This window comes from Pelophylax lessonae (genome assembly GCF_965119305.1).
Source record: "Pelophylax lessonae genome assembly, chromosome: 5".
Classification (NCBI taxonomy): Eukaryota; Metazoa; Chordata; class Amphibia; order Anura; family Ranidae; genus Pelophylax; species Pelophylax lessonae.
Genome location: NC_138772.1, coordinates 270,331,114 through 270,344,070, shown reverse-complemented (window position 1 = coordinate 270,344,070; position 12,957 = coordinate 270,331,114). Strand labels below are relative to the sequence as shown.

Genomic DNA, 12,957 nt, shown 5'->3' with positions numbered 1-12,957 from the left:
GAGGAGGATGTTCCTGCCTCCGCCATAGCACAAGAAGAAGCTTTGGTGGACACACTAGTCATGTCTGTCCGAGAAACCTTAAGTCTTGAGGTTACACCGGCAGAGGTAGCTGACACTGAAATTCCCTTTGGGACCAGCAAGCCTACCAAAATGGCGAAGGTTTTTCCCTTGCCCAAATGTTTTGGTAATCTAATTAAAGAATAATGGGATCGTCCGAAACGAACCCCTGCTATTTCCAAACGCATTGCTAGGCGCTATCCGTTTGAGGAATCCCTCCTTAAAAAATGGACGGTACCACCAGTGGTGGACTCACCGATTTCCAGACTAAACAAAGCCACTGTTATCCCGTTGGAGGACGCTCCGTCCTTTAGGGATCCGGTGGATCAAAAAGTGGAAGCGGAATCCCGCTCCATTTTTTCCCTGATAGGGTCAACATTTAGGCCAGTGGTGGCCATTGGTTTAGTCTCACAAACATTGACAGAATGGACCAAATTGTTACGCCGTGACATAAAGGGCAGTATCGGATTTGCTGGAGCAGATTATACAAGGGCTACAGTTCATCTGTGACGCCGCCCTTGATGCCACTCCCTTGCTAGGGCGTGCATCGGTTTCAGCAGTGGTCCTCAGATGCGTGTTGTGGTTAAAGTGCTGGTCGGCGGATCAAGGTTCCAAAAAAGCTTTGGCTAATCTCCCTTTTCAAGGGGATCGCCTGTTTGGGGTCACCTTGGATGAGATTATAAAGGATCTCACTGGGGGCAAGAGCACTTTTTTGCCACAGACTGCTAAGGGTAAAGGACCTCGTAACAGGCGAGGACCTTCCTTTTCCGCTCATAAAATGTTTGTTCGTTCCGCTGGGGCGGGCGATAAGGCAAAGCCCCTGCAGGGGGTTTCAAAGGGCGCTGGTCGGGTAAACAAAGGTCCGGCTCAGCCAAACCTGAAGATAAGACCAATACAGCCTGAAGGTGCGCCCCCACCCATCTCTGGGGTGGGGGGACGTCTTCACCGGTTTCCGGATCCATGGCTTTCCAGAATCCCGGACAAAGGGGTTAGCGAGGTCATATGGTCGGGATACAAGATCGAGTTTCGATCACTTCTACCGGTGCGATTCTTCCCTTCAAACATTCGACTATCCCCGGATCGCTTAAAAGCTTTGCGGGGGGCAGTAATGGACTTGATGCAACAGGGAGCGGTAGTTCCCGTTCCTTGAGCAGAACGTTTTCTTCACTTTTCCCAAAGATCATTCCTAGTTCCCACCAGGAGCCGGAAGATTCAGTGAACGGTTCGGATGTTACTGTCCGTCAACTGGCCTTCAGACTTGCATGAGGATCCTGGGACTGATGGTGGCCTTCTTAGAGGCAGTACCGTATGCCCAGTCTCATGCCCGAACTCTCCGAAAGGAGATTCTTTTCTAATGGAATCGGAATCCCGATTCTCTGGACAATCGGATCCGGTTGAGCGAGCGGACCAGGGAGTCTCTGGTCTGGTGGCTTCGGTCTCCGATGCTCAGCCAGGGGAAGTAATTTCTTCCGATAGAATCCAGGTTACAGATAAATGTATTGGAACTGAGAGCGATCAGACTTTGTCTGAGTTACTGGACCGAGCAGCTCCAGGGCAGCCCGGTTCGGATCCAGTCGGACAATGCCACGGCCGTGGCTTAGGTCAATCACCAAGGGGGCACCTAGAGTGTCCTGGCGGCCATCGAAGTGGCCAGCATCCTTCGTTGGACGGAACGGTTTGTTCCGGCTCTCTCCGCGGTATTCACACGGGGGGTGGAAAATTGGCAGGCAGATTATCTCAGCCGTCAGATTCTGGATCAAGGGGTATGGCCTCTTCATCCAGAGGTATTTCACCAGCTGTGCCTTCATTGGGGCACCCCGGAGGTGGATCTATTGGCAGCTTGGCTCAACAGGAAGGTGCGGAGGTTTGTAGCCCGCTCTTGAGATCCTCGAGCGGACGCAGCAGACGCGCTGGTCGCCCCGTGGGGACAGTATCAGCTACTGTATGTCTTCCCTCCTCTCAAGTTGCTGCCGAAACTTCTTCGCAGGATAGAGGTGGAGGGAATTCCAGTTATCCTGGTAGCTCCGGACTGGCCTCGTCGACCCGGGTACGCCGACTTGGTCAGACTGGTCACGGACACTCCTTGGAGACTTCCTCTCAGGGGGGATCGGCGGTCTCAGGGACCGATCTTCCATCCTGCTTTACAATCGCTGGCTTTAACGGCCTGGCTATTGAGGCTCAGGTGCTGAAGGACAAGGGATTGTCAACTTCAGTTATTCCTACGTTAATTAAAGCAAGTAAAGCGACTTCCAGAAAAGTCTATCATCGCACATGGAGGTCTTATATTGCGTGGTGTGAATCCTTTGGATTTCCTCCACGTACCTATTCGGTGACCCGAATCTTGGCTTTTCTGCAACAGGGGGTTGAGCAGAAGCTGGCCTTGAGTACTATCAAGGGTCAGGTTTCAGCGTTAGCAATTTTCTTTCAGAAACCTTTGGCTACCCATTCCTTGGTGCGGAATTTCATCCAGGGGGTGCGGCACCTGGCTCCGCCAGTGCGCGCGCCCTTACCGCCCTGGGATCTTAATCTGGTGTTGTAAATTTATCAGATTATTAATTGAAAATATCAGGGAGATTCCCTTGCTTACATTATCCCAGAAGGTGGCCTTCTTGGTGGCCATTACTTCTGCACGCAGGGTGTCAGAACTGGCCGCATTATCCTGTCGTTCCCCATATCTGGTGGTTCATAGGGATAAGGTGGTTCTTCGTCCGAATCCATCCTTCCTTCCTAAGGTGGTTTCAGAGTTTCATCTGAATGAAGATATTGTGTTACCTTCCCTGTGTCCTAAGCCCAGTCATCCTCGGGAGTGTGTGTTACATTCCTTGGATGTGGTTCGGGCAATCAGGGTATACCTGAAAACTACGGACTCGTTTCGTAAAACGGATTCACTTTTTGTGATCACGGATGGCCCCAAAAAGGGGTTGCCTGCATCTGCCGCGACTATCTCCAAATGGATCAGACAGACGGTGGTACAGGCTTATTCTATTAAGGGTCGGAATCCTCCGTTCCCTGTTAAGGCGCACTCCACTCGGGCGCTTAGTGCTTCCTGGGCCTTCCGCCATCAGGCGTCAGTGGTCCAGGTTTGCAAGGCGGCTACCTGGTCGTCGGTTCATACCTTTACAAAATTTTATAAAGTTGATGTGATGGCATCGTCGGATGCCTCTTTTGGCCGCAAGGTTTTGCAGGCCGCAATTTGAGGAGACCGTTGGTCTACCTCGAGGGTTTTTTTCTGTTGGGTTTTCAGTTGAGTCTCATCCTTTGTCTGATGAGCCTTTAAAACTTCTAGTTGGCACCGGTTGGGCCTTCTAGATTGGATTTTGATTTCTGTTATCCCACCCCTCATTTGTGGCACTGCTTTGGGACGTCCCAATTTGATATTAATCAAGAGGACTGCGTCTGTCAATGAGAGACAGAGAAAAATGGATTTTTGTAAAATCTTACCGTAAAATCCTTTTCTCTTAAGCTCATTGACAGACGCAGTACCCGCCCCTCTACTTTTGAGTTGGGTTGGGTTAAATTCTCTGACACTGCTTTGTGACATAACTAACATCCTGTAGCAGAGAGAGGGAGGATATACCCTCTGGGACTGCCCCTAAGGTGTGGCCAGAACGTTTTCCTTCTGCCTAGTGTCCTACTCCTGTAGAGGGCAGTATAACCCAATTTGATATTAATCAAGAGGACTGCGTCTGTCAATGAGCTTAAGAGAAAAGGATTTTACGGTAAGATTTTACAAAAATCCATTTTTTGGAGTTTGGAACCCCCAACCCCCCCTTATCTTTGCCATATTGTAAGGTATTCAAGCAAATATGGGCCTGCCTCCTCTTCCATATGAGATCATGAAATTAAGAGTCAATTCGTTTAAACCATTTATTAGAAATCCACATTGGGGAATTATAGAAGAGCTGTGGGGCCCAGATCATCTTTAGTAGATTTACTCTTCCCACTACCGACAAAGGTAACTTGCATCAACCTTGACATTTAATCCGTTGTCTAGTAAAGGAGTTAAATTTCATGTAAGGTATTCCGACAGATCCGGGGATATCCCCAACCCCATGTATCTAACAATGGCAATCTGAGAGGCACCTATGGGGAGGGGCAATACCAGCAGATCAATGGGCATAAGAACAGATTTAGACCATGGTAAATCCAGAGAATTCCCCAAATGTAGTGATGGTTCCCATTAGAGTTCACAAGGACTCATTGGTGTCTCCTAAATATAACAGTGCGTTATCCACATAAAAGAGATCTTATCTTCCAAAGGACCTCTACAGAAGCCTACAATGGCAGGGTTCCTACACATCAACCAAAGGTACCACTGCCAGTATGAATGAGTGGGGACAATGTACACCCTTGACAAGTTCCTCTGTGCAGGGAAAAAGAGGGAATTGTTGGTGCGGATCCTAGCATGGGGAGCAGAATAGAGAACCCTCACCCAATTGATAAAGTTGTCCTTCAAGCCTAACCGAGACAGAATCTCCCAGAGTTACAGCCACTCAAAAGCCTTGGCAGCGTCTAAAGATAGAATGGCCCTACCCACAGAATTATCCACCGATATCTGTAAGTTTAGAAATAGTTGTCTTATATTATCTGCCGTTGATCGTGTTGGGATAAACCCAGATTGGTCTTGGTGAACCAGACGGCCAAAATACCCCAGACAGCCTATTGGCAAGAACATGGGCAAGAAGCTTAACATTTGTATTTATTAAAGAATTAGGACGGTATGAGTCCGGTAAGAGTCTGTCCTTACTCGGCCAGCAAGCACCACAATTATTGCCGCCTTCGTGGAATCAGGTAGATGACATGTTCTAGCCGCCTCGTGTAAGGCCCGCAAAAGAGGAGGGAGAAGGGCCGACCCATACCTGTAGTAAATTTCTGCTGGCATCTGAGCCCGATGACTTGTGGTTAGGTGCATCTGCAGGGCCTCAGTTAATTCCTCACTAGTTATCAGGGAGTCTAGGGCGGTTCTTTCATCAACGGACAGCTGGGGAAAGGTACAATCTTGTAAAAATAGCGTTAAGTCAAGAGGCGTTGTATGGGTTTTTGAGGCATACAAGTCAGTGTAGAAATGCTGAAATATATCCAAAATGTCAGAATTAGATGTATACACACTACCTGTCAATGACCGAATCGCAGTGATGGAGCAATCCTCCTGCTGTGCTCTACCTACCAGAGCCAACAGGTGGCCTGTGCTCTCCCCCTCCTCAAAGTAACTCTGTTGAAGGAAGTATCTTTCTCCTCTGACGATAATACTACAGAATTATATAAGGATTGGGCCTCAACCCAACTGCTATGAGCGGCTTGTGTGGGATTAGCCACAAATGCCTCCTCCCTACGTTGTAATTCAGTACGAACAGTGTTCTCCCATTCTCTAGTTTTACATTTAATACCAGTAATTTCCTAAATAAACTGGCCCCGTAAGAACACCTTAATGGAGGCCCATATAACAGCCTCACTAGCAGAATGCATGTTAAATTGATAAACTCCGCCAACGCACTGGAGATATTATCTGGGGTAGGAAGCAGTGTTAACCAAACCGGGTTAATTTGCCACAAAGAACGAATCGGTGAGTCCGCAGTAACTAAACGCACCCAAAAGGGAGAATGATCCAAAAGAAGGCGGGGTTCATATGCAGAGTCTACTATATGGGGGAGCAGGGCTCTATTCCCTAATCCTAAATCAATTTGAGATAGTGCAGAATGACAGGAGTAACACTTCATATCGGCATTTCGTTCTCCCCAGGCATTCAGCAGACCCAACATAGAAAACAAGAAAAGGGTGCACTAACCTAGCGCTATACCATAAGACATTTATTGAAAGATTAAAACACATGCCATACATAATACTCACAAACATATGCTAAAGGTAAGCATGGGAAATGTTTATTTTTTCAATCTGGAGACCTCCAGAAAATAAGTATTTTTCGATAAAGCAGGAGGACTGGAAGGCGTCCGTGGTGATGGGGCTGACGCGTTTCAAGGGAGAATCCTCTTCATCAGATCCCGCAGACCCATCTCAGAAAGCAGGGAGGGAAACAGTGTTCTACCATCTAACTGTAGATTAATAACATTATTAAAGATTCTCCAAGGCAAAAACAGGAACACCAGGGTGCAAAGCCATAATCTCTGCCAGTTTTTTAAGAGGGTCTGAGGAGAAGGGTGGAGGAACATACATGGTTCCAATAATACACAAGAAGCCCTTAAGTTTCCAAAAAAAAAAAGACGAATCTAACATCTCTGTCAATCTGCGGCTCCAGGCAGGTAAAGGAGATATTCGAAATCAACACACCCATTCCCCTGGAAAAAGAGTATGTAGAGAGGAACTGAACTGGAAATTTGCAGGAGCGTAGCAGGCGGACAGAGTGGCTGCAAATGTGTCTCCTGCAAACACACTAAATGCGGCTTCAATCTAGTTAGGTATTGGAAAACCACCCCTCGTTTAACTTTGTCACTTTAGTCCTTCACATTTCAAGAAGCAGGCCCTGAGTAGAGTTAGCCAACATATTGCTGAGAAGGAAAAAATAGGGGGGGGTGCCAAAAGGCACCCTCCTAACCTGTAAAATATAACCTATATTTTCAGACAGCAGCCATAATGTGAACTTTACAATACTTAGCATGTAGAATACCATATTCCTCCAAGATAGAATGTTTGGAGCGCCATCTAGTGTCCTGGTGTAGAACAGTCGGCAATAGATAAAAACATTCCAGTCCCACCTGTAAAAAAAAAAAAAAGAACAGGACAAATAGATCCCAAATAATGCAACTGTACATAATGCTGAGTCACCAGGACCAAGCGAGACAAAAAATACCCCTTAACAGAAGGGGAGTAGAGTCCTCTCAGGACCATTTTAATAGGGGCCATAGTGCGGCCCTGAGGGCAAATATTCCAAGCAGCTTAAAGTGTTCATGTGAACTTGTAGAACACTTCAACAGTTTCATGCCAACAAAACAGGTTAGGTGAACAGAAGCAGGCTATGCAAGAGAGGAAAAAAAGAACAGAACAGTCATAGCCTTCTCCACCATATAGCCCAATTCAAACAAAGAAGCACCAATGAAAGAAAGGACAGCTCATCATTTTTACCAGGTGCAGCATAACGTATTGCACATCAAGTGTACATAGCCTTTTTTTTTTTTATATCCTGGAATTACGCCCTTTGCCTCTGGGTATCTGCTGAAAGATCCGAAAACAATGAGATTTTCGCATTACACACTTTGAGAATTAGCTGTTCTGGCCTTTGACAGGATGGCATCTCTATCTCTATAGTTGAGAAGGCAAAATAAAAAAGGATGTGGTAGGGCTCCCTAAGGTGGCCGGCACACTGGAACCCTATGAGCTCTCTCCACTGCAAACATAGCATCACAGCCAAGGGTATTAGTCAGCCATGCTTCTATAAACAGGGTTCTTGCCCTGCGCTCTCTTAAGAATAAAAGTAAAAATTAATAACCGCGCTAAGCCCAAAGAACAAGCAGCAGCTGTAGTGGGAGTCACTAAATAAGAAATGTAAAAAGAGAGCTGCGCTAAACTAATATAATTGATAGACACAAGCTAGAGTAAACCAGCATACAGTAAATAATGAATAAACATAAATCAAGGCTAGAATAAACCAGCATGTGTTGCACAATCAAAGGACCAATAATCGTGCAACTGGATATCATGCAATCATGGTAAATGCATATAGTCCATCAAACATAGGTCCAAATGAAAAATGAGTAGAAGGGTGTCCAGTGTGAAAAGGAATTCAATCACCACCTCTGCGTGCCTAAATCAACCCTCGGTGCCACATGCAAAGAGCTCACACCAGGCTTACCAGAGCTCAAAGAGTAATGAGCATGATATAAATTCCATCCTCTGCTAGGCTGGTTGGTATCAGGAATATTCCATCCACTGCTGGGCTGACTGGTATCAGGGATACACTCGTCGTACCGTTGCCACTGGATCACTGCTCATACCTCCTAACTTTTGCTCTCTTAAGAATACCAACTGCATGCAATTTCTGTGAAGGCGGTTTTCCATATCCTCCAACCAAGATGCATTAGTAGAAGCCACAATTGAGTATATCAAACATCTCTTTGTAGAGGCTGCGATTCCTCTTCTAATGTACTGAGGCGCCCCTCCAATGCAGAGGTTCACTCCCGCAATTTCTTCATGTCTTGTCTCTAGATCACCCGGACGAGGCTCCTTCAGCATGAAGGTGCACCCTCACCCGTATCGGGGGTAGGGCACATCTTCATTGGTTTCCGAGCATGTGGACTTTCCTGGTACAAGACAATGGGGTCCACTAAGTCATTTGGTCCGGCTACATGATTAATTCTCACTCTTGCCCCCGGCGGGGTTCTTTTCTTCCAACTTGCGCCTGTCCCTGGACCGTTCACAGGGTCTGTTTGGGGCAGCACAAGACCTGGTACTTCAAGGGGTGATGGTCCCGGTTCCGACTTCGGAACATTTTCAGGGTTTTTACTCAAATCTGTTTACAGTTCCTAGGAAGAAAGGCAAGGTGCGTCCAATCCTGGACCTCAAGGCGCTGAACTGCTTTGTACAGGTGAAGAACTTCAGAATGCAGTCCATTCACATGGTGGCAGCATCCCTGCATCAGGGGGATAGTCTTGCCTCTATCAACATCGAGGATGCTTACCTTTACATTCCAATATGTGCTGGTCCCCAGCGCTTCCTCCGTTTTGCCGTAGGAGAGGGGCAATTATCAGTTTGTGGCGTTACCCTTTGGTCTCGCCACTTCTCCTCTGGTCTACACAAAAGTGTTGGCTGCGATGCTAGCATTGTTATGCCAATGGGGGATCGTGGTACTGGGCTACTTGGGCTTCTGCGAGTGGAGTTTCCTACTGCTCTGGTGGAAAACCTAGAACTCACCATACGAACTCTGAGGAAGTTTGGCTTTATTCTGATTTTTCAGAAGTCTGCTCTGGTTCCGTCCACAAAGCTGGACTATCTGGATCTGACTCTGGACTCGGCCTTAGGCAGAATGCTCCTTCCTCTGGAACAAACTCAAGAAATTGCAGGCTGTTCCCACCTCTCATGTCTAACTCTGCTTTGGATGTCCCAATGGTTATGAAGATCAGGAGCTGTGCCTGTCAATGAACATCAGAGAAATGGACTTTACGGTAAGTCAAAAATCCCATTTTCTATCGTTCATTGACGGACACAGCACCCACCCCTCTGTGGAGTTTTAATTCTTCTGACACTGCTTGTAACTAAACTGTGCTTATAGCAGGGAATGGGAGTATACCCCCTGGAACTGCCCATAGGCGTAGCCAGATTATTTTTTCTGCCTAGTGTCCTACTCCTGTAGGGGGCAGTATAACCCAATGTAAAACTGACATAAAATTTAAGTAGCACAAGGATGGTGGCACCCCCTTGCCACCACTTTGGCCTAGAGGTCACTGAATACAACTATAGGAGCGATGACAAAATCCTCACCCCCTTAGTGTAATCCATAGGCATACATAAATGTGTAACATTTAAACACAATTAATATTCATAAAAAGTCCATAAAAATAAACAAGACATCCAAGGAGTTTTTGATTGATGTGAGATGAAATTATGGGTCACCAATCTCCACCACCACCGTGCCCGGGGAAGATCTGAAATGCTCACTCACCAAATGTTGTTGCTTACCCACTTTCGTGGCTAAGCTATAAGGCATAAATCTCAAAATCACCCTGGAAAGCACTTCTATAGGTGTAAGCCAAGCCGCAGCACTCCGGAACATGTGAAAAGAAAGGACAATCCCCACTAGTGCAATAACGCTTAAATTGCATTTATTCACATCCACCATATATTACACTCACTTGGTATATAAAAATAAAATAAAATCACGCATGTCATCAAACAGGGAGGTATTCACCGTCAGAAACTCTCTCCAGGCTCCACGCCGTGGAAGACAGATCCCCGGATGTAATAGCACTCCTCAAACAGTAATTGCTGAACGCCGTTTGGTCACGCTCCCGACGCGTTTCGTCACTTCCGACTTCGCCCCCGGGGGCGTGACCATGACGGCACGACGCTCAGTTATAAACCCATGGGTTTTTTTTTTTTAACCAATATACAGTGAAAGTATTTGTATTTCCAGCCTTAATTCACTAGTGGTAATTTCCGCATCAATATTTTTTCACAATAGTTGTATTCCTGTGTGTACGAGGCCATAGCCTGTGAGGAACGACTCAGAGCTCTATCAGCTGTCATACAAATCATTGAGCTCAGATTTATTCTTCACCTTTTAAAATTAAAGGCAGATGCTACTTCTCTTTCAAACCTGTTCAGATGTGGTAGCAGAGCTTTTTTGGACACTATAAAAATATATACATCTATCTGACATTTTCTGAACAGAGCAAACCGTTCTTATGATCTTTAATGCCGAATGTGGAAAACTGCTGGAGTGAGGTGAGAAATGTAAGCTACTGGGTAGCATCCAAATGATGTCCTCCAGCAGAATGAGCATTTACCTAGTTTTAATGCGCATTTCTCAGAATTCAGTGTGCACAGGTCCACATGCAGCTGTATTCAGGGAGGCACTGCTACACTGTTTTATGCTATGTTTGTATTGCAGCGGACATTTGGGATAGAAGCCAATCAGATGTGGTAATATTCAGCAACATTGTTTAAGAAGAACTCCAATGCAGTTGGGGCTCTGCCTGCGCTGCATGGGTTAACTGCTCATTTTGTCTAGGGGCGCAAGGAAAAACTGTACTTACCCAGTCCTTCGATCCTCCGGAAAACCACACTTCACCACGCAGGAGCGGCAGGGACCAGTCTTGCACTCGGCAGGTTAGGTACGTTTGCAATCCCCTAGAACAGTGGGTCCTGAGGACAGGAGTTGAGAACCACTGCCCTAGATGATGGAAACCAGCAGTTAACCCATTCAGATCAGGCACAGCTACACTACACGGAAAACAAATGTTTCCAAAGTTCTTCCTTAAGATACATTTGACAACTCTGTTTCTCCATGTGCTTCATAGGAAAAGAAGGAATATACTGTATACCATGTTTTGTTCTCTCTCAACAGAGGTGGTCATCCATATTTGACGGGTCTGGCAGTTGCAGGAGGGGCATACTACCTAGGACTGGAAGGAGCAATCATTGGCCCCATTCTTCTTTGCATATTGGTTGTTGCATCAAATATTTATAGTGCAATGCTAGTGAGCCCGACTTCTACATTGCCCACACCATCAACTACACCTTGGCCTCTTCAGACTCAACGGTAAACCTCCTATGTTGTGTGAATTTGGAATTGTCATTGGTAAAGCTTAAGTATGGACATATAAAAAAACATATGTAGAAAATCTTTTTTTCTCTTACGTCCTCCGACAGTCGCCGCCCATTCACACAGTCTTCACCAATGGGTATTGACCTTTGCTCCGCAGGAGTAGCTAGGCACAAGACTTGTTAGTAACAAAGGCTTTTAGCATAGACACACCCCTAGGGGCTGTCCCACTAGTCAATACCTCCCTGCACCAGCATTCCCAACTCAGTTTGATTTTGCCTAGCTCAGGAGTAGATAGGCTTTCCTGTGCTGGGGCTACAGTCTCAGCCTTCTACCCTTTTTTGATTTTATTTAAAAGTTGTTTTCTTTGCTTTACTAGCTGTTATTTTACCAGCTTTTAGATAGGGATCTTCGGCTGAAGATGCCTCATGCGGAGCTGGGTATCGGACTGGCCGTCCTGGGTCTCCAGGGCTTAGGGTCAGATGGATCACCAGCCTGCCATCGAGCGTTCGGCTATGGTTCGCCCTGGCACTATGAACGACCCATCCCTGCTCGCTGCAGGGATGCAGCCTGTGAGGTGGCTACCTCACTGGACGCCTTCTGCGGTTTTGTGCTGCGGTGTCCTGCGTCCCGGCTACGGCACTCCCTGTCATATGAGGACAGCGGTTTTTCCGTTTGTGGAGGCTACCCCACGCCATCCGGTACGGTAAGCACCTTTTCTATGTGGGGGCCTCTGTCTGGGGTGTCAGTCTGTGTACTGTGTGTCCCCTCATGTCTGTGTGTGCGGGCTCCCTGATGTGATCCCTGCGGGGTTAATGTTTAATCACTGCTGTGAGGTGGGGGCCCCTCTCTCTCCTGTATCACCTTGTGTGTTTTGAGTGCAGACATGTATGTGCGGCGACCGCTGCGGCTGAGCGCCGCGCGGTCCGCCATTTTTGCTGGGGGCGACATGTTGGCTTCACCCTGAGCCTTGTACAGGGTTGCAGTGCGGTGCTTTTGGCGCCAATCGCCACCATTTTGTGTGTGGCAGGTCGCTCAATCCGAGCACATGTCGGCGGCCATTTTCTAGAAGCCTCCATTGATTTCTACGGGCAGCCATTTTCCCTGAGCCTGAAGCAGTGTTATAGTTCAGCCTTCTTGACCTCACTTCCTCTTTCTCTGGAACAGCTATCAGTAGCAACGCTCTGCGAGCTCTGCAGGTGATCTCTCCATACTTTTCTGTGCTATCCTTCCTAACTAAGCTGTTTTCTGTCCCTGTGGGGGTCGGTGCATACTGTGAGTGTGGCGGTGGGCTGCGCTCGCCGCGGCGCTTAAAGGGCCAGTGCCTTTTCGTTCCAAGCTTGTTTTTTGGCATGGATTCTCAGGATAGCACGTTACCCCCAGCCCTGGTGGGGGACCCCGGGTCTGCTGTACCCCCCGCTGTGCCTAATTTGGCCGCTGTAGTGGCATCTTTGGTGTCACAGATGGAGGTGCTGATGGCTGAACATTCTGCAAAAGAGAGGGCCAGGTTATCTATCTCCTCTGATCAGATGGTGATGTGGCTGCTGTGGCTGGCATGCCCTTTTCAGGGTCTCGCCCGTCTCGGGACCTTTTGGGGTCTGAAGGGGAGGCAGATTGATATGTCTCCCCCAAGCTCGCCTGAAGAGCTTGCGCTCATGGATGAGCTGATCTCTTCTATCAAAGTTCCT

At 47.3% G+C, this 12,957-nt stretch overlaps 1 protein-coding gene across 2 annotated transcripts in view; it reads left to right on the top strand.

The window, feature by feature from the left end:
* Positions 1-12,957, top strand: part of TMEM245 (transmembrane protein 245) — a 420,809-nt gene that overhangs the window by 359,145 nt on the left and 48,707 nt on the right. For both annotated transcript variants that reach the window (XM_082259498.1, XM_082259497.1), the window contains one exon: positions 11,072-11,266. In XM_082259498.1, the coding sequence (XP_082115624.1) occupies positions 11,072-11,266 (195 nt within the window). The remainder of the gene's footprint in view (positions 1-11,071; positions 11,267-12,957) is intronic.